This window comes from Sebastes umbrosus, chromosome 6 (genome assembly GCF_015220745.1).
Source record: "Sebastes umbrosus isolate fSebUmb1 chromosome 6, fSebUmb1.pri, whole genome shotgun sequence".
Taxonomy (NCBI): Eukaryota; Metazoa; Chordata; class Actinopteri; order Perciformes; family Sebastidae; genus Sebastes; species Sebastes umbrosus.
The window spans coordinates 32,720,570-32,741,424 of record NC_051274.1 but is presented as its reverse complement, the minus strand read 5'-3'; the positions used below and the strand labels follow the sequence as shown (position 1 = coordinate 32,741,424).

The 20,855-nt window shown below is 39.8% G+C and overlaps 1 protein-coding gene across 3 annotated transcripts in view; it reads right to left on the bottom strand.

Moving 5' to 3' along the window:
- Positions 1 to 18,252, bottom strand: part of LOC119489607 (thymocyte selection-associated high mobility group box protein TOX-like) — a 116,856-nt gene extending 98,604 nt beyond the window's left edge. Inside the window, exon 1 of one of the 3 annotated variants that reach the window (XM_037772284.1) lies at positions 17,551 to 18,252. In XM_037772284.1, coding sequence (XP_037628212.1) covers positions 17,551 to 17,655 — 105 coding nt within the window. In that variant the 5' untranslated portion in view covers positions 17,656 to 18,252. The remainder of the gene's footprint in view (positions 1 to 17,550) is intronic. The other 2 variants (XM_037772285.1, XM_037772283.1) reach the window with 2 other exon arrangements.
- Positions 18,253 to 20,855: the final 2,603 nt, after the last annotated feature.

Below are 20,855 nucleotides of genomic sequence, written 5' to 3'. Positions count from 1 at the left end.
ACGTTAGCTAGCCATGCTAGTCACTGTCACCAGCATCTTTTAGCCATTTACCACACTGACAGTGAATACTCACGTATCGTATGAGCCTCAGACCTCAGTGTGAAAGCCTCGGTTAACCCGCTACACAACAGCTTTTCATCATTTTCTCTCCTGTGACGGCGAGTTTCTTTCCCCCAAAAGGGAGCGCAGCCTCGGAGATGACGCCATGCTGGTCTGGTCTATTATATCTTTTTTAGGACACGACAGGGGAACAAATCGGAGATCAGCGTTGTTGGATTTATGCAACTCTTCAGCATGGCGTTATTACTATTAGCGGTTTGTTTGAAGTAGAAGTTTAGAGACATGATTCAACTTCCTCTGTTTACTCTGTTACCGTCTACGAGGGACGCAGGATTGTTTTCCCCCTAAAGAGGGCGTGGTCATGAGAGCCGACTCTGGATGACGCATTGCCCGTCTGATGTATGGCCAATACACTAAAGCACATATGCTCGATGAACTCTGACCCCCACTTCCTTTGCCTATAACGACTGAAAACAAAAATTGCTCAATCTTTAGAGATAAAACTACCTTACAGATTCTAAAGACAGCTGGCCCGTCTCTTCTTTTGGAGGTTTACTTGTCCTCAGAAGTCTAAACTGATTTATTTGGATGTTGAAATGCCTGGAATCTAAATCATGACACGAACACTCCCAAGGCTATGTAAACAACCTTTCCAGTTCCAGTCTACAACCATGCTGTCTGAGCAATAAGTTGAGTGCCAAGGGCAAAAGCACTTCTCACTTTTTTGGAAGAGGGTCTCCGCTGTCACTCGGTTATTAAGAGAGAGGGCGCTCCCCAGTTTGTGTAAAAGGGAGTAGGTATCGCTAAAAGGCGTGTTCTACCACAACTGTCAATGTACGATCAATTATGTTGGTTATTTTAAGGTGCATTTACCATTCATTATGTGTAAATTTACAGTTTGGAAAGACAGAGACGTCCTGAGTGCTTTGTAGAATAAACAGAAACGAGGCAACGAAATCAAAACGGAACATCTTGCTTTACTCACTCTTGTTTCTCTGTTCACCGAGGCCAATGGCGGTTACAGTAAACAGATAAAAGAGCACACACACACACACACACACACACACACACACACACACACACACACACACACACACACACACTAACTGCATCTCATTAAGCTGCATTCCCTCTGGCCCTTATTCCATTAGAAATTAAAACTCGGGACAATTAGTGGCAGATTGGTCTCAGCTCACTGCGCTATAGTCGCACTCTCAAGGCTCCGAGATGACTTAATTACAGGCTCATCTGAAAACTGTGCGAGGGGTACTGTGCCGGAGCACACAGTGAATACCTGGAGTGAGGGCCAGCCACAACAAAGTTCAATAGATGACGAATTAACTGCTGGAAATAGCACCGTGTAACGGAAAAATCTAACTGAGTCAGACAGACTCAGTGTTGGCTGTGAGACGGTGTACGTGATAACAGAAAGGCTGCTTGTTCTTTCTGGTTTTAAAGGAACAGTGTGTAACATATCAGGTGATCTATTCGCAGAAATGGAATATAATATTTATAACTATGTTTTCATTAGTGTATGATCACCTGAAACTAAGAATCATTGTGTTTTCGTTCTTCCTTCATATCTACATTAAAGAGTATAAAAGTAAAGAGATGTGAACTTTTTTTAAACAGCCGCTGCCGCCATTTTGGACTGAAAACGCTTATCATATTTATAATATTTTATTGCTCAATACGGGCCATTTTGGTAAAATATGACAATAGAAGAGAAATAATTTAGCTTTATTTTTAGGCGGCCGTTTTACTGGCGTCTGGTAGTTGCTTTCAGTCCAAAATGGCGGAAGCGTAGCTCTGCTGCTGGGCGCTGATGTTGCAATGGACAACGAACAATTGACTTTCACTTCTTGGCAATATACGTTCTTTGTCTACATAAGGAGCGTGTCCTCTTCACGGAGTCCGCCATGTTGCTTCGCTATGTTTCTACAGTAGCACAAAATGGACAAACCAAACACTTGCTCTAGAGAGAGACTTTTCTACGTTACCTGAAGGCCACCGTAGTTCTCCGACACGCTTGTGAAACTGTAACGTGAGCCGCAGAGTGCAAAACCGTGGTACCGCCAGTCGCCATCTGACTTCCGTTGCTCCTAAAGTAGTGTTATTATGGTATGGATGGCCTCTGAGCGAGGGGAACGGCGTTACCACAGTTTTTGCACTCAGCGGCTCACGTTACCGCAGTCTTGGAAAGGGAGGAGTGAGCGGAGGGGTACTCAGTTGATTGCAATCTGCAACCACACTACTAGATGCCGCCAAATCCTACACACTGTACCTTTAAGAAGTAACTTTAACTTAACAGAGAAATTATAAACTACACACAAAAGGTTGGTCCAACCCTGCTGGGCTTTGATCATTTCTACAAAAGGATACCAAACGGGATGAGAGAGGCTAAAGGTCAAACGTTGGTGAGTTCAGATTTCGCCCTCGTTTCCTTGTTTGGGAAACTGTTTGTTCTTTTAGTTTTGGTTTGTCACTTCCTACAGATGGAGGGGTGCAAATATTCCAACTCTATGGCATCTATACTGGTCAGGATGAGACACTATTTTATCATGCTGCCCCATGTAGTCATTCAAACTGAAAATACATGTGTATTTTTACATAAAACCTGAAGTAGTGTGACTTCAATGTAGCATCAAACCTGAATGAAGTGTCTTAGCCTCACTACAGTTTGGTTCCGTTGGACAGAGTGAGCACAGAAAGCACGGTATTTTATCAAAATCCTGAAGGAACACGGATAACTAACTTGTTTTTTATCTGCTTCATCACTCTGCTTATGACAAGGACACAAAGCACATTTTTCTGTAATTGAACCAACTCTAGTTTATGTAACGACTGACCGCTCTGCCCTTCAAGCTAGAGAGAGAGAGAGAGAGAGAGAGAGAGAGAGAGATTTGATCGCTCCATGTACTTGCTCTGGTCACGTGACACCATGTCCCATTATATTGTGATGTTGTCATAGGAGGAGAGGAAATGAAATGCCTTGAAGCTATATGGGAAGTGTGTGTGTGTGTGTGTGTGTGTGTGTGTGTGTGTGTGTGTGTGTGTGTGTGTGTGTGTGGTTGGATGGTGGGGGATGCAGAGGTGTAAAAGTGGGGGAGTGTATCTGACCCTGCCTGTGTGTGTGTTAGTAGTCATGCAGGGTTAAAAATTTGATTTGAAACTTGAGCACTTCTAATTGCTCAACTTGGGATTTTTGTGTTTTCACCTCCATCCAGTCATCGCACCTATTGGCCCACAATGATGTGTAGTGTACGTGGTTACAGTTTGCACTCGGTTTAATCAATGTGAGAAAATGACCAACAGAACAAAAATAATCACACGGACTTTGCGGTTAATGATATGTGGATTATTACAATATTAGCAGGAATACAGGAGGTTATGGGGTTATAAACTGTGTGGAGAGTTGCGTAACTGTTTTTTTCAAATCCGTGTGTCATCAGATTCGTAAATGTGTAAAAGAATCTGTAAATGCGTGCTGAGATTTGTGAATGTTTACAAGAATATGCAAATGTGTTTTGAGATTTGTAAATGTGTAGACAAATCTGTAAATGTGTACATAAATCTGTAAATGTGTTCATAGATATTATTGGCTGAAAAGTCAAAGTATTTTGCTTCAAGAGCTGGAAATACAACAAGCTACCAGTTACAGCTCAGCAGGCTTCTCAACTGGCCGTCTTTTTACACGTGAATTTTGCTACGCTTCTTCCTATCTATCTACACATTTACAGATTTGCCTATGCGTTCTCAGATCTATGTACGCATTTGCAGATTTATTTTCACATTTACAGATTCATGTACGCATTTACAAATTTGTCCGTGCATTCACAAATCTATGTACGCATTTACAGATTTGTATACACATTTACAGATTTGTTTACGCATTCATAGACCTATGAACGCATTTACACATTTTTTTATGCAATCACAGGTCTATGAACACATTTATAAATGTGTCTACGCATTTACAGATTTGCCTATGCATTCTCAGATCTATGTACACATTTACAGATTCGTTTATGCATTCACAGATCTATGTACGCATTTACAGATTTGTGTATGCATTTACCGATTGGTCTACACATTTACAAATCTTAAAACACTTGCAAATCTAAACGCAGATTTGGAGATTTTTTTTACACATTTACAAATCTGATTATGCACACACAGATTCTTTTACACATTTGCAGATTCCTGTACACATTCACAAATCTCAGTACGCATTTAGAGATTCTTTTACACATTTACAAATTTGATTTCGCACACACAGGTTGGAATACAGTTACACAACTCTCCACACACATTTGCAAATACTTTTGGTACAATAGTCGCCCCATAAGAGGGTATCTAGGTTTGGGCAGAACGATTTTGAAAACTGATTATTTTGACTGATATTGCAGTTGCAAGATTAGAGTGAATGATAATTTTTATATCATTATTCTCAGGACATCTCAGCAGCATGAAATATTAAATTTGAAATTATATTTTGACACACATTTAACTAAATTTAACACAAATATTGTGCCTCCTGTGATTTGAAAATTGCAGTAGGCAATATTTCCAATTTTGAGTAATTGTGCAGCCTTCAACATGTATTGTCTGGGTCTATAGAACAGCTTTTAAAACTCTGTTGAACTTGATGACATTAAAACTGAGCATGTTGTGTATGATGATTGCGGCCAATCAAACAGGAAGCAGTATAATAGATGTCAAAATTCCCCAGACCTCAAACGGACACAAACTAGAGTCTAGAGTCCAATTTCTCTCCTGCTTAACAACTTCTCAGTTGTTTTCTTGCTTAGTTTTTTGTCTCTGGTTCCTAACCTGCACATACCCACAAAAAAAAAACACCTACATGCAAATTGAGCTAAAGAGCCACTGGTAGCTATTAGCTACCTCAACTCTTAAAAGCCTCCTAGTCCTGCCGATAATGACCGTGCTACTTGAACGCTTTGAATATAGCTCAGTTTTGCATTTTGCTACATTTCTATGCAAATGTCACGCCTGATGGTATATGAGCTGTTTGAAAGCTTGTTTCCCTTCATGACGGCAATATGAACACACGTCTCTATGATGTCCTTTATCTCCTCTGTGTCTGAATAAATGATAATTCATAAGACCTCTGGTGGCTCTGAAGGGGTTGATGAGGTTAATGAGTTTAATGCTACACACACACTGTTTGTTATGTGTGTGTCTATGACAATACTGTTATCACGTGTACTCACTCGAAGATTCAAATAGTACACTTTCTTTGAGTGATTCATATAGGGCGTACTGTAAGATGAGGTTTTATGAGTGGCACCAAGATGCTGAGGAGATAAAAGCGTACTGTTTCTATTATTGCTTTCATAATGTAGAGGGGATTTTTAGCTCAAACCACCTACAGATTGAAGGGGAAACACTGCATCCAACTCACTGAGTTATATTTTAAACAATCCAGTCTTCGCACTAGTACAGTATCTTTTTGCTCTAAAACTGTACCGGGTTGCATCATTATTTTCCACCTGATATTTAGACACTTTAATGGAGTTGCTGTCATAATCCGAGTAATTGTATAACTGTCTGTATGTAAACATGCCTACTGTTTCACACTTGACAAATCTAGATACGGAGGAAAGAGGAAATATTTCTCAGTTATTAACAATGGAAAAATTGTGGACAATGAGCGATGAAAGACGCTGTTGTTGTTGTTTTTTTGTTTTTTTTCAACAAGTCACCGTGTCAGTCGAGAATTTCCTTTGTGTGTGTCTCCGTGTTCGGGGGATGTTGCATGAATGGGCAGTCAGCGTTTAGGGTTCAAAAGCAAACAGCAGCCTGAGCTCCTGTCTGTGTGAAAACCAAGGCTACGGTGCTCTGTATCAAGTGCCATTGTTTTGGTAATAGTAAACCTGGGGCACTTGCCAGGAGGCATTAGTCATTCATCTAACAAGTTCCACAAAGCAAACCACAAAGTGCTCCGCTGTCGACTTCCTCTTATTGAATTCTGAGCACATAAGCACATTTCCAAGTATCTTACAGCAAGGTATAAACTTTCTGACGACTAGCTACCTGAAGTAAGGCTGCCATGTTTGTTTATTCGTTCGTTTCCCCGACAGGAAGTCGGCTCATTTGGAAGCATGTTGGGGTTTTGAGTGAGGGAGAGAATGAAGAAGAAGGGAGGTGGCGGGTGAAAGGCGGATAGGAGGGGATTAGGGCGGAGTGCAAATTTTCAGCAGGCCAGGCATACGACATGATCTCTAATTACCCACAAAGCACTGTGTAACCCGAGCAACAGATTAGGCTGCATTATCAGGCTTAATAAAACATGACCATCTCTCAGTTTTCACTCCCTTTCCCTGCCCGGCTGCTGCAAACATTTGTTCCTGGTTGTGACGTTCCCGACGCCTTTTAACTAAGTAACTGGCCTAACTGTACCTGTTGCTGCAGTTAAACAGCAACAGGTACAGATTAACAGAGTATTGTTGTGATTTGGACTGTTGGTTGGACAAAAAAAGATGTGAAAACGTAGGCCTGGGTGATATGGCAGAAATGTTATATGCGTCATTTCATATCTCGATAACAATATATATCACAGTATAGCATGTTTTCTGATAATCAATAAATAGTCTATATGAAATGGTAAAGCTTATTTTTGTATACTCCTGTGTGAATTCAATTCTTGACAAATGAAAATTATTTTCTCATTTAATTAAGAACTTTAGTGCAAAATGAACATAACAGTTCCAAGTGAAATTATAGAGAAAAAAAGAGTAATCAGACTAAGACCAAAGTTTGATTTAAATACACTGGGGTACATAGCATAATTCTTATCAATTCAGATTTTCTGAGTGATTTGAAGTAGTATGTGTTATTATCAATTTAGATGACGTAATTGGCTGGTAAAATATGCAAGTGGCTGCTAGATTTGCTTCACTCACCAGCCAAAAAAAACAATGGTAATCTATTGAGTGGCTGGTAGATTTTGGAATCGACCAGCCAAATCCACCAGCAAATATGACGGGGCTAAAAAGCATCGTAACAAGGCCGATTTTCTGAGCTTTAGCACCGCGAATAAAGGCATCAACCACGTTGTTAAGAACCAGTAGAGTTGCGCTTATATTTATGAAACAACAACAACACAGAGGATCCGTAGTCCAAACCAGGATGGAAAACTTTATTACTAATTTCAACCTTGACAAAGGCAGCATGTACCGGATGAACTCCTTCCGTTGTTACCTTTCACAATAAAAGTCCTAGACATATAATATTTGCATTTTCGTGTCTTTTATTGGTAACTTTTCAATGCAAAATTCCTGACACCTCCATTGTATTGTTCTGGCAGCAGAGATCTCAGAGATAGATTTCTTTAAGACTTAAATAAAACCATACAACTAGAGGTAAAAAGTTTTTTTTTTAATCTGGGTGAAATTACCCTTTAACCTTGATTTTAAAAAAAGAGTCGAGAGCAAGTCTTCTTCAGCCGCAAAACTTTTTCACTTTTCACATTTTCACTTTCACATATGCTCTGATCTGATTCCATACTGGGTGCACACACACACACACACACACACACACACACACAGACACACACAGACACACACACACACTACAGTAAAAGATCTGAATACTTCTTCCACCACTGCTAAGGTGCCAGCAACACACACCAAAGTATGCATACACACACACGCATACACTTGCCTGGTTCACGTGGGTTGTGCCAGTAAGTGCTGCTTTAGGCTATATGGTTTTTCACTACTGTCTACTGTGTTATTAACAATTCTATAAAAAGATCTGCTCAAGTTTCCCTTTCCTGTGTGTTAACAACTCTACCGATCCGCCGTGAGCTTGTTGAGGCCTACTGTAGTTAAGAGAGAGAGACGGAGTCCTCGATAGCATAACACCGTTGACCGTATGTCATAATTTCCAAAATCCTACTTTTCTTTCCTATGTTTGTTTCTCTTAGCGACATCACTCATCGACATGGCTCGTGGCCAGCTTGAGACTAAATAGGTCGACAACACAAAGAGAGGGCCTCTTTCTCTCGCTTTCCCTCCCTTTTTCTCAACCCACAAGTCTCCTCTAACCTCTCTACCTCCTTTTTTTCTTTAACAGCATCTATCTCTATTTTTTCCTCTTACCGTACACTTCTCTCTGTTTTCCCACGTCTTAAACTAAAGATAATAGCATTGCAAAGAACTAAAACCATGGTATTACCACCGTACTTTTCTGTCACACTTCTCTATCCGGCCCATTGTAAGCGATCATGGAGCTCATCATTAGCTCTCAAAGAGGAAGAATGAGCCACAGTTTGATTACCTCGGTGGCTCTGTGGGCTCCCGCAGTCTCTGCTGACTGAATTGGACGCAGACGATTACAGCCTTGCACAGGCAATTATATCTGCCTGCTAAATATGTCACACATAATAAACACATGCTCCTGACAGACAAGGGACAAGGCGAGACAGTCACAGCTGGGGAAAGAGAGCAAATTCAGGATCATATGGATTTATCAACCCTGTCGTCCTCAAGTGGAAACCTCTCGAAATCAATGCATGTCAGTGAATTAATGACAGACACCAGAGCTCAGGTTAGAAGTCAAATATCTGCCAGTGAATGGCCACCAAATATATATATATATTCAGATTGATAATATATCTCCCAGATGGATCTACACAGATGAGGCCCAGTCAGTCAAACTTTGTGGGAGCTTTCAGATCATTCTACCTTATTTGTACTGTTTACGTGTTAGTCTGGACTTGGACCATTAATTGAACTTTCATATGGGCTCCGTCCCTTCAGGCTGCAGCGCAAACATGGCACTGACACCAGGTGGATAATATTTGTAAAGGATATTCAGTGAAAACAAGGGAGGGAAAAGAGCCTTAAATCCCTGGCAAGGAGCTTATAGCATGGCCCAATGGTGTTTGCACAGGACATACCTCAGGAAGCTGGGACAACTGGGAATGTTTGTCCAGCTTCCAGCCTCTTCCATGCATACAGTACATATGTACATGCATGCATTCATACATGGACATGCTGTATTTACTACAGCTGGGATTATTGATTAATTGAATTACCGATTAATCTGTTATTGGGTAGTCTATGAAAATGTCAGAAAATAGTCAAAATTGCCATCACATTTAGTGCTGCACGATTAATCACAATTTTTATGGAAATCGCAATATGGCCTCCTGCAATATGTTTTTCAATGAAACTGAGAATAATTATGTAATAATTATCATACCCTCTAATATCTCAATAGCTATATCAATCAAAATAATCACAATTAGATATTTTTTTCAAAATCATGGAGCCCTTATGTGACGACTTCAAATTGCTTTTTTTCCCCCAACCAACAGTCAACGCTCAGGGATTTACAATTTACAATAAATATATTAAACATAGAGACATTTCCTGTCAACTGACTGATGAATCGACTCAACATTTCAGCTCTTATACATACATACAGTGTGTATATATACAATACACGGCCTACAGGCGCTCTTGGCGCTCTTACAGTACACTCCTCCCTATTTGTCTACACGTGTTTACCTTCAGCACTGAAACACTGGCTGGGTTCTGTACGAGCTTAGATGCATAATATCTGTGGTATATTGTATATTGTAGCTTTCCCTATTGTGCTTTGTTTTTTTTTTTCCTTTTTTATCTCTTGCTTAACGACATAAAACTGGAGTTACTTGGAGGTCAGATGTTAAAAACCTATGATGAGACAGCTCAAAGCTCCAATAATCTCGTCAGTGCAACGGAGCTTAAACCTCTAGAAGAACAGCAATACAGTCACAACAATGCATATTTAATTATTGTGAGAGATGAAAAACCTCTGACAGATGGATGGATGGATGGATAGATAGATAGATAGTAGGGCCTATCTCCCGATTTGATACTGTATTGTATTGTATTGCGATTCCACAAGTATTGCAATTCGATATTATGATTTATTGGAATTTTTGTTAACTTTTTTTAACACTAGACCATGGGAAAAGTTGAATCATACACTTCTAGGGACTTTTATTTTGGAAAATATCAAAATTAATACAGTCAAAATGTTTGATTTTCAGCATGTACGTAGTCAGAGATGTCCTGAAGTCAAATATATCAGTCATTGTCAGGCGACCCCTAATAGATAGATAGATAGATAGATAGATAGATAGATAGATAGATAGATAGATAGATAGATGGATGGATGTGGTGCATTACCAGCGTTCACCGTGCTGTCATGCGTCGTTCTTTTGCAGCCATTAACAAACATAATCAACATTTAACTAAACACCCCGGGGCCTACTCTGGAGCAGGTGCTGGTGCTAGTGCTGTTTCTTTTTTTCCTCTTTCTTCTTCTTCTGCAGTAAGAATGAGAATGCCATCGCACTGCCCCATGGGAAGGCCCGGGCTGACTAATGTAAGCACTACTACCGTGGGGCGGCTGGTCTTAATTATGGTAACAGACGCTGAGGGGGGACGCACTGGTACCCACCAACGAGGAAGTAGCTTAGCACTGCCAGGGCCAATAATTAGCACAGGGGTAGTCCCCCACCACCACCGCCGCTACCACACACACAGACACACATTCATACTGTCACTCTCATAACCTACTACATCAAACACAAACGCTGCATTTAAAGGCCAAACAAAGAAACACGGGGGTTTTTAAATGGTGAAAAAGCTATTCATGATCCTGTATGTGGTATTATTACAGCGTCAATTACCTTATTTCCTTCCATCAATGTGCAGTCGCACGCCACCGACAACCAGTCAAGTTACAGTTTACATCCATGTCTGTCCAAAATGTCATCACAATATCCTGTTTTATTTGAGTGAAATTGTCATAATTAGCATATAAATTCTTGAGTTATGGCCAAAAACATGTTTTGTGGGGTCACAGTGACCTTGACCTTTGACCAGCGAAATCTAATCAGTTCATTCTTGAATCGAAGTGTTTGTGCCAAATTTCATGTGATGAAATTCCCTCAAGGCATTCCTGAGATTTCGCGTTCACGAGAATGGGACGGACGTGAGGTCACAGTGACTTTTGACCTCCAAAATCTAGTCAGTTCATCCTTGAGACCACGTGGACGTTTGTGCCAAATTTGAAGAAATTTACTCAAGGCGTTCCTGAGATATCCCAAGTGGACAACATCCGGGTCTGAAAAGTGAAGCCAATGCTGAAGTGTCTTAAACCTGCATTCTTTCTTTCAGCCAGCAGGGGGCGACTCCTCTGGTTGCAAAAAGAAGTCTGATTTTATAGAAGTCTATGAGAAAATGAGCCTACTTCTGACTTGATTTATTACCTCAGTAAACATTGTAAACATGAGTTTATGGTCTCAATCGCTAGTTTCAAGTCTTCTTCAATACAGCATGATGTTCATTTAGTAAACTATAAATATAAGTAAGGGATAATGTACAGCTAGCCGGTCATTGTTGTGAAAGAAACCCCGACAGCGTGATGCCGCACCCTGACGTGGAGCCCTGAAGTGCTTTATTTCACAACAATGACCCGCTAGCTGTACATTATTACGCTTATTACGCGGCTACTTACTTAAGAAATCAGTAATTTGACACAAAAATGGTCCGCCAGAGTCCGACATCAGGACTGCGCCCATAGCAACGGTCTGTTTTACATAACGACGATCTCCTATAAAGAAATAACAGACCGTAGAACGCCATGACTAATCAAAATCATGTGTTCAACAAAGCTGTGTAATAAATATAGATAAAGCAGGGTATGCTTTAGGACGGACATAAGGTCACAGTGACCTTGACCTCAAGGCGTTCCTGAGATATTGCGTTCACAAGAACCCCAAAACAAAGTCACAAAAAACAGATGTAGACACCTTATGGTTGGTTGGGACTTTATACACAGTCACCTAGGTGAATATATATATATATATATATATATATATATATATAGAAGGCAAGAAATCTCTGTGCCATATGCAGCCTCTGTGACTCAGCCAATGTCAGAGCCAATTCCAGTTTTATTGAAATGATTTCAAATGGTCGGAATCCCTATTAAAAACCTCCTCCGTGTGTCGGGGCAGGGAGAATATGATTTAGTGGCTGTTTTTGCTCTGCCCCCTGCTCGCCGTGTGTCACAGGCCCTTACTGTGGTATGCATGGCCTTCCTCTGCACTGGGCTATGAAAGCAATTGTGATTGTGATTCCGTAGTCAGCAAAACGCTTGAATGGCCCCGAGTTAACATGCACAGGCACACACACGCACACATACACACACTGTCCCCATACTGGGCCACTGATTACTTCAACCCATTTGACTCTCACTCATCCTCTGATTCTCCCTTTCTGCCTCTCTGTCACATACCATAGAGTTCGTCATTAGCTAATAGCGACAACGCTACTCAACATGAATATACAGTAAACTACAGCCTGCAGGGACTGGTTCATTTGTAGGGGTGGGAAAAAAATTCACCTATGTATCGCAGTTTTTTTTACGATTTTGAAAACGTTTTTTTTAACGCCAGAATCGATATATTTGCTTGATGTGAGTCTATGCGGAGGTAGAAGGAAGTTACCGCTTTTATTGTTGTAGTCTGAGTAACGTGACGTCATATCTGTTCCGTATCCGACAACCAAAACAAACGAGCCGAAACGAAAAAGTAAAAAAACGGCGGAGGGTCCGCGTGGATATGACCTGCACCCTCACATGTTAAATCCAGTGTGGTAAACACTACACATCCAGTAAAGTATGGAAACACTTTGGGTTTCACACATTACCAGGCTAAAGCTGCATGCTAACTCTGTCACGGACAGGAAACGTTATCGTATCGCGGTAACGTTGCGGTCGAGCCGGCACGTCGCTCTTGTCTCCATGGTCAAACGGGCTGACGCTACAACTGTAGAGCACCCATATACTGACATTTATGTTAAATGCATTCAAACTGCCCCGATGGAGCTGACCATGGATGTATAAAGAGAACGGAGCTGACGGGAGAGCTAGAGACGACCTTGGAGAAGTTAGAGGAAGTAGACACGTGGGACTACGTCTGGTTTTCAGAATAAAGTGTTAACAAAGGGAACTGTATATACAAAATACATATATGGAAATAAGATTGATTGGATTATATTCACCAGAAGTATAAAACATTATATAAACCTTATAAATTAAAAAGAAAATACCACTAATTTGTGAGGGGAAATGTCATTGCTGGGAAAAAAATGTAATACTTCTTGACAATGACTGATATATTTAACTTCAGGACATCTCTGACTGTATACATGCTGAAAATCAAACATTTTAACTGTATTAATTTAGATATTTTCCAAAGTAAAAGTCCCTAGAAGTGTATGATTCAACTTTTTCCCATGGTCTAGTGTTAAAAAAGTGACCAAAAATCGCAATAAATCCTATTAACAAATCACAATACATATCGAATCGGCACCCAAGTGACGTGATAGTAGCCATGGTTAAGTACTAAAAATAACCCTTGTACATTAAGCCAACACTAACAATAAATATGTTTATTCAAGAGCTTATTTCACTTGAGTCAATGGACACCCGACTGAATATATTAACGCAAAGTAATCAAACCTTTTGCACAGCGTACAAACCACCAGGCAAGTCCTGTAATAAGAAATAAAACTGAGATAAGGCATTCAAATGGATGCGCATCATACCAACGGCTTATCTGAGGCAGAGGAGACCACCAACTAACAAAGCCAGCTCTTCAGTCATGCCCTATCTAAGCAGATATCAGTTGTTGGGGAGGATATATGAGCTGGGTGGGGCCTGGGTGTATAAACACAGGGCCTGCTCTCTCTCTCTCTCTCTCTCTCTCTCTCTCTCTCTGCACTCTATTGCTTTACTGTATGCAGCAGCTCACCTCAGCAGCAGCAGCAGCAGCAGCACTGTTTGATTAAGGTATTCAAATAAAGGAGCAGACACTGTGTTCCCATTTCACAGAGCAAACTGAAAGAGCCGGACCAACGACAATTACAGTTGTAACACGTTGTGTAAGACAAAATGTGTACTTTTCGATGCTTTCTACAACACATAAATTAGTATAGTATTTGCACATATGTATGAGTAATATAGGAGTGTATATGTGAGGCAGCAGACTGCGTTGAAACATGCCACGGTTTAATATTACCATCAGAGCACAAAGCTGTTGTAATGGTATTATTCTGTGTCATTTCTCCTCGGCTGTGGGAGAGCACCACAGTAATAAAAGACGCGCACACTCACAGCGAAATAAAGTGACTATTGAAAGTATTGAAGTAGAAATCTTCAGGGTTATTTATGGATCTTTCTGAATCATCTCAATCTGCGCTTCAAGTGCCTTCTCTGCTCATTTCATGCATCTCTTTTCTTTACCTTTTTTTTCTTCTGTGCTGAACTTCTCGGTGATTAAAGCAACAAACTGACTGACTTGGCGAGCGGGATGATTCATATTACTTATGAGGACCGGTCGATGACAAATGTTGGCTTGGAAAAAACTTCACATTTCCTCTCTGTGCGTTATAAGACGTTATGGTTGATCGTGGACAACGCTGCCAAAAGTAAAATGATTCACGCAGCGATTAGTGATAATTATCAGCACGTTGAATAAGGTGAAAGAAACAATACATCCAGAAGCACATTATTATGAATCGGCTCCAAAATGAGCATGACAGCAGCACACGTGTTCCTCTGGAAGTCGCATAAACTTGATAATTACTCAAACTAGGCTTGTGTCGGAAGGTTTGCAAATAAACAGACTATAAAAGCTAAAATACCAACACATGCTCATGTTATCCAATTAAGCTTGTGTGTGTGAGTCAGATAATAACACTGTTAATTTCACCAGCGATAAAAAGGAGAGATGTTTTCTCAGGCTGTAAATTGCTTCTTCTTCTTTTTTTTTTTTAAATACTGGAGCAGTTAGAAAAAGAGTAATGGTGCTAAATATCAACACGGATGCCAAATTGGAGTTACCAAAAGCCTCATTTTATTCAGATTATTTTGACTCTTCTCCAATAATATTATCCCAAAAGAATATTCTCAAACAAATTCAGCCAGAAAACCAAAACATATCCAAATAAATATGCAAAGTAAGCCCATAAAAAAACAATTGCCCTTAATGCTTTGATTAGCCTTTTGCCTCTCAGAGAGAGACCTGGGCATGACGTGCTGTCAGAGATGATTAGCAGCGGGCAGATCTGATGCGTAGATACTGTACCTACATAACAAATCAGATGTCTCTTTAGTGCCACAGTCACTTTGACAAGGAGAGGAACTTGACCCCCCGTGCACCGTGTTAACAGGACACCGAGTGATCCCCGCTGGGCCTCATTTGCATCGCTAGTGAAGGTAGTTAGTGTTACACGTGTGATGACGGCAAATTATACCTCCCCTTGTGGAAAAGAGTCCCCCACTCTCCCTCAAGCAATGGGAGTTTCAATAATTCAAATGAAACACTTGTAAATTTTCAAGGGGGGGCGCCACACTTTTTGTATCGGTGACAGTTAGTTAGTGTCACTTTCCTCCCCCTTTGTGAAAGTACTTTATATATCATCTTTGTTTCCAGGATCCGTGCTGTGTGCGGATATCAGCATATTCTTACGATTATCCGCATGGAGGATGATCCTAATTCGCTTGACCTACAAAAAAGATAGCCTGTGCGTGCGGAGGAGACGGTTATATGAGCCCCATTTAGGGTGTCACAGGTGCCTTTTTATCAGTAAATGTTTTATATTGACTTCTTATTTCATCTGTTTTTTTTGCACTCAAACAATCTGAGCACAGATCATCTTTTTTTTTTTTTTTTTAAGATCTAAATTGGGAGATGATCTTTTCGGTTGATTACTGGAATGTTCCGTTCGGTTACAGACACTTTCCACTTTGCCCACACAGTGAAAGAAACAAACATCCCCAACTGTGCATATCATTCCCTCGTCATTGTCATAACCTGAAAGACGTCTTTTCAAGCCAAAGAACTGCGTCTCTATCTGCAGCAGCAGCAGGTCAACATCCAGAGCCTGTTGATTTGTAATATTCCAGCCACGGTAAGACAATAATTCAGTGATTGGAGAAGGCTGAGATGCTCCTAACGCTAGTGGAAGTCTGTTAATTAAACTAGGGATGCACAGATCTGACTTTTTCCAGTCCCGATACCGATACCTGGACTTTGGGTATCGGCTGATAACCGAGTACCGATCCGATACCAGTGTTTTAATTAATAAGCTGTATGCCTTACTGTGTGGAAGTAGCTGGGATTATTCTGTTATGTGTAAAGGAAACATCAGGTTTGGCTTAAACATTGCTTTAAAACAAAATGTAACAAATAAATATAAATTTCCTGAATTGTTATTAATCATTAAAATAATAAATCGTGCACCAGCAACTTTGTAAAAAATCTTCAAAATTATTACAATTCAAGTGTAAACCTTTTTAATGCAGCAACAAATTGGTCAAAACTTATAATGTATAGTATATAAACATAGATCGGCCTCATTTTCACGATACTCGATCCACACTATTTGAGTCCCGATATCCGATCTGGTATCGGTGCATCCTTAAATTAAACAGTTTAATATAGTTTTCCTAGTATTTCCACATGTGTTCGTGCTACTTGTTAGTTACTTTGTGGTGTTTATTTGTATCTCTTATGGCACTACATAAAGCTCTCCCTCGGTTATTTATAACAGGATTACCCAGCAGCAAAGGGATGATTATTTGTTGCAAAATGTCAAACTGCAAAAAAAAAATACTCATAATGCTGTTTTAAATGCCACCTGCATGTGCACACTTGCAATGTGGAGTCAGTGCAGGTCAAACAAGCCCAAAAAGAAGCCGGCGGGGTGTCAAAACTGAGAGAGAAGAAAAAGAGAGTGATAAGTTTGTACCAGCCAGCCCTTCTGTGGTTTCTCCTTACAAAGTAATTAACAGTACATTACTGGCACACATCCATTTAATCGTTGAACTCCCAGTGGAAAAAAAAAAGCATGTAAGCTATATAAGAAATCATTGAGAGGGAAGATAATGTTGGAGGTTGGAGAGCAGCAGAGTGGTGGTGGTGGTGGGGCAGTATGGATTCTATACAGCCCCTGGTATTCCACATGGGGTGGGACACTTTAATGCCAGCTTTGTGTGCAGAACACAACTGCACAATCTCCCCATGAGGGAAATAACATAATAACCATGTTGGTTTAGAGGGGAAAAAAAGTTCTTTCAACAGCAAAATAGAATGATTGCAGGGTTTAAAGTAGCAGTGAAAACGCAGCCAGACTGAATTAAAAACCTCCTTAAAGGTCACTTTAAGGAGGTCACTTGGTGGATCTTGTTGGGTATCTAAACTATGGTGTACGGTCTAAAACCTGCTCTATATATAAAGCGTCTCGAGATAACTTCTGTTATGATTTGACGCTATATAAAAATAAATTGAATTGACTTTTATTTGCTGACGTTTTTTTGATGGAGAGGTGCGCGTTTTGGACGATAACAAAAAGCATGCATAGAGAAGAAGACAGGTGATTTTTATTATTTATTTACCTTGTTCGAGTGGTAATAGTCCAAGGAGCTCAGACAACTTGGATCAGTCGGTAGGGAGCATGAACCCACATTAGCTGGAGGCGCAGGATAAAATCTCACGTCCATCTCAGGTTGTGCGAGACTGAAGGCATGAAAATCACTTTCAGCGTCTTTTGACTTCACTATTGTCTCAGCAAAAAACACGCACACTGCTGGAGCAACAACAACACACACACACAAAAAAAAAGAAAAAGAAAAGAAGTGGGGGAGTTTTTTTTTACTCGGTACTCTTCTTCCCTCACATCCGTTTGCAGCCGAACTTCGGCACCAACTCTTCTTGGTGGAGATGCGCACAGTCCTCCTCCTCCTCCTCTTCCTCACAGAGCCCTGCAGCCGGGATGCGAAACACTCACTTCACTCAACGCAGAGAGAGCAAAAAATGCATGCATTCACACGTGTTTGGCAAAAACTATCCTCGTTGTTCCAGAACAAATGAAAACCTCCAACTTAGATCCTCTCTTTCTTAGCTCTTTTGTGCAGCCTGTGTTGTTTCCTCCTCTCAGGACTCCACGCAGCAGGCTTTGTTATGGAGGTGCATATTCTTGCATTGGTTCCAGTACAGAAGTGGTCTGTGGACTTCCCTCTGCCATGCGACCTCTGCCGATAATAAACGGGAGAGAGGAACGGAGGGAGAGAAAAGGGGGAGGGGAGATTGGTGGCTGCCTTGGCAACCGCTCTCCTTTCTGCAACTGCGCGCTTCTGATTAGCTGCAAATGTAGTAGTGTGCACGGCTGTGCATTAGAAAAGCGCACTCTGCTTCCATCGGGGCTTCATAAAGGCTTCCATTTGGGTTATTGTGCCAAGGCAAAGGGATGGGGAGGAGGTTGCACCGAGTCTCTCTGTAGTTATGTATTTATTTTATTTTGCATTTTTGCATTTTGCATGACTACAACCTGGATGTCGACATCACCTGATTATACAGAAACCTATGACAGCATATACAGCCTCAGGCAGTGAGCACTTACTGTAATGCATAAAGCAAAAAGGACATTCTGCCAGATATTTAGTTCTTATAAAGAATATAAAAAGAGTTACGATTTTTGAAAAGTACATTTCAATCATCATAAAGTTGTTTTTGTCTCCAGTTGTGCTTGCATTTTAAGTTTTAGTTTTATTTTGATTAAAACTTTACCTTTATTTACCTTAATAGTAGGGCTGTCAGTCAATTAAAATACATTTAGGTTATTGTGCCAAGGCAAGGGATGGGAGGAGGTTGCACCGAGTCTTTCTGTAGTTCTGCAACATGTATTTATGTATTTTTGCATTTTTGCATTTTGCATGACTACAACCTGGATGTCGACATCATCTGATTATACAGAAACCTATGACAGCATATACAGCCTCAGGCAGTGAGCACTTACTGTAATGCATAAAGCAAAAAGGACATTCTGCCAGATATTTAGTTCTTATAAAGAATATAAAAAGAGTTACGATTTTTGAAAAGTACATTTCAATCATCATAAAGTTATTTTTGTCTCCAGTAGTGCTTGCATTTTAAGTTTTAGTGTTATTTTAATTAAAACTTTACCTTTATTTACCTTAATAGTAGGGCTGTCAGTCAATTAAAATACATTTAGGTTATTGTGCCAAGGTAAGGGATGGGAGGAGGTTGCACCAAGTCTCTCTGTAGTTTCCAACATGAATTTATGTATTTATGCATTTTTGCATTTTGCATGACTACAACCTGGATCACCTGATTATACATAAACCTATGACAGCATATACAGCCTGTACAGCACATACAGCATATACTGTAATGCTTAAAGCAACAAAAAGGACATTCTGCCAGATATTTAATTCTTACAAAGAATATAAAAAGAGTTTAACCGGTGTTATGATTTTTGAAAAGTACATTTCAATCATCATAAAGTTGTTTTTGTCTCTTGTTGTGCTTGCATTTTAAGTTTTAGTGTTGTTTTAATTAAAACTTTACCTTTATTTACTTTAATAGTAGGGCTGTCAGTCAATTAAAATATTTAATTGCAAAAATTAATCACACATGTATGTTCAAAATGTATCTTAAAGGGAGATTTGACAAGTATTTAATACTCTTATCAACATGGGAGTGGACAAATATGCTGCTTTATGCAAATGTATGTATATATTTATTATTGGAAATCAATTAACAACACAAAACAATGACAGATATTGTCCAGAAACCCTCACAGGTACTGCATTTAGCATAAAACAATATGCTCAAATCATAACATGGCAAACTGCAGCCCAACAGGCAACAACAGCTGTCAGTGTGTCAGTGTGCTGACTTGACTATGACTTGACCCCAAACTGCATGTGATTATCATAAAGTGGGCATGTCTGTAAAGGGGAAACTCGTGGGTACCCATAGAACACATTTACATTCACACATCTTGAGGTCAGAGGTCAAGGGACCCTTTGAAAATGGTCATGACAGTTTTTCCTCGCCAAAATTTAGCGCGAGTTTGGAGCGTTATTTAGCCTCCTTCATAACAAGCTAGTATGACATGGTTGGTACCGATAGATTCTTCAGATTTTTTAGTTTCATATGACACCAGTATCTTCACTCTCGCTTTAAAACTGAGCCCACAACAACCTAAAAGTTGCGTTAATGTGTTAAAGAAATATTTACAGCCCTACTTTATATACTTTACATACTGTTTTACAACTGTTACACCTCTGTGTGTATATATACACACACATATTTATTACTTCTCTATACATGCTACATTCCTGTCTACACCTCTGTATATATGTATTTTTAGTATTTCTAATTATTACATACTACATTCCTGTTTACATTCAGTTTTCCATCTGAAATACTGTCGTCAACTAAATTACAAATTTACATTTACATTACTATTTTATATTTACTTTATGTTTATTTTTAAGCGCAATATTTTAATTGCACTATTTTATGCCTTAGATTATCATTTTACTTTTACTTGTATGAATCATCCTTTTTTATATATATATTTTATAAGCATTGTTGAAGGAAGCTGATTTTTATTGACAATTAGTGCTTTGCTGGAATTGACAAATGACAAATAAACAACCTTGAAGTTAAAAAAAATACAGGAAAATGTCACATTAAAGCCGTAATGTTAACCTCACAGAACAATGCAGAGCAAAACAAAAGTGAAGAAACAAAAAGAAATGACTGAAACGTCTGTGTGTGTGGGTGAGGAAGCTGCTGCACGTTATGACCTTATGATCTGATACGTAGAGCACTTTAATGATGTTCTGTTGTTGTTGTTGTTGTTGACCGTAGTGTTATAGTTGTTGCTGTA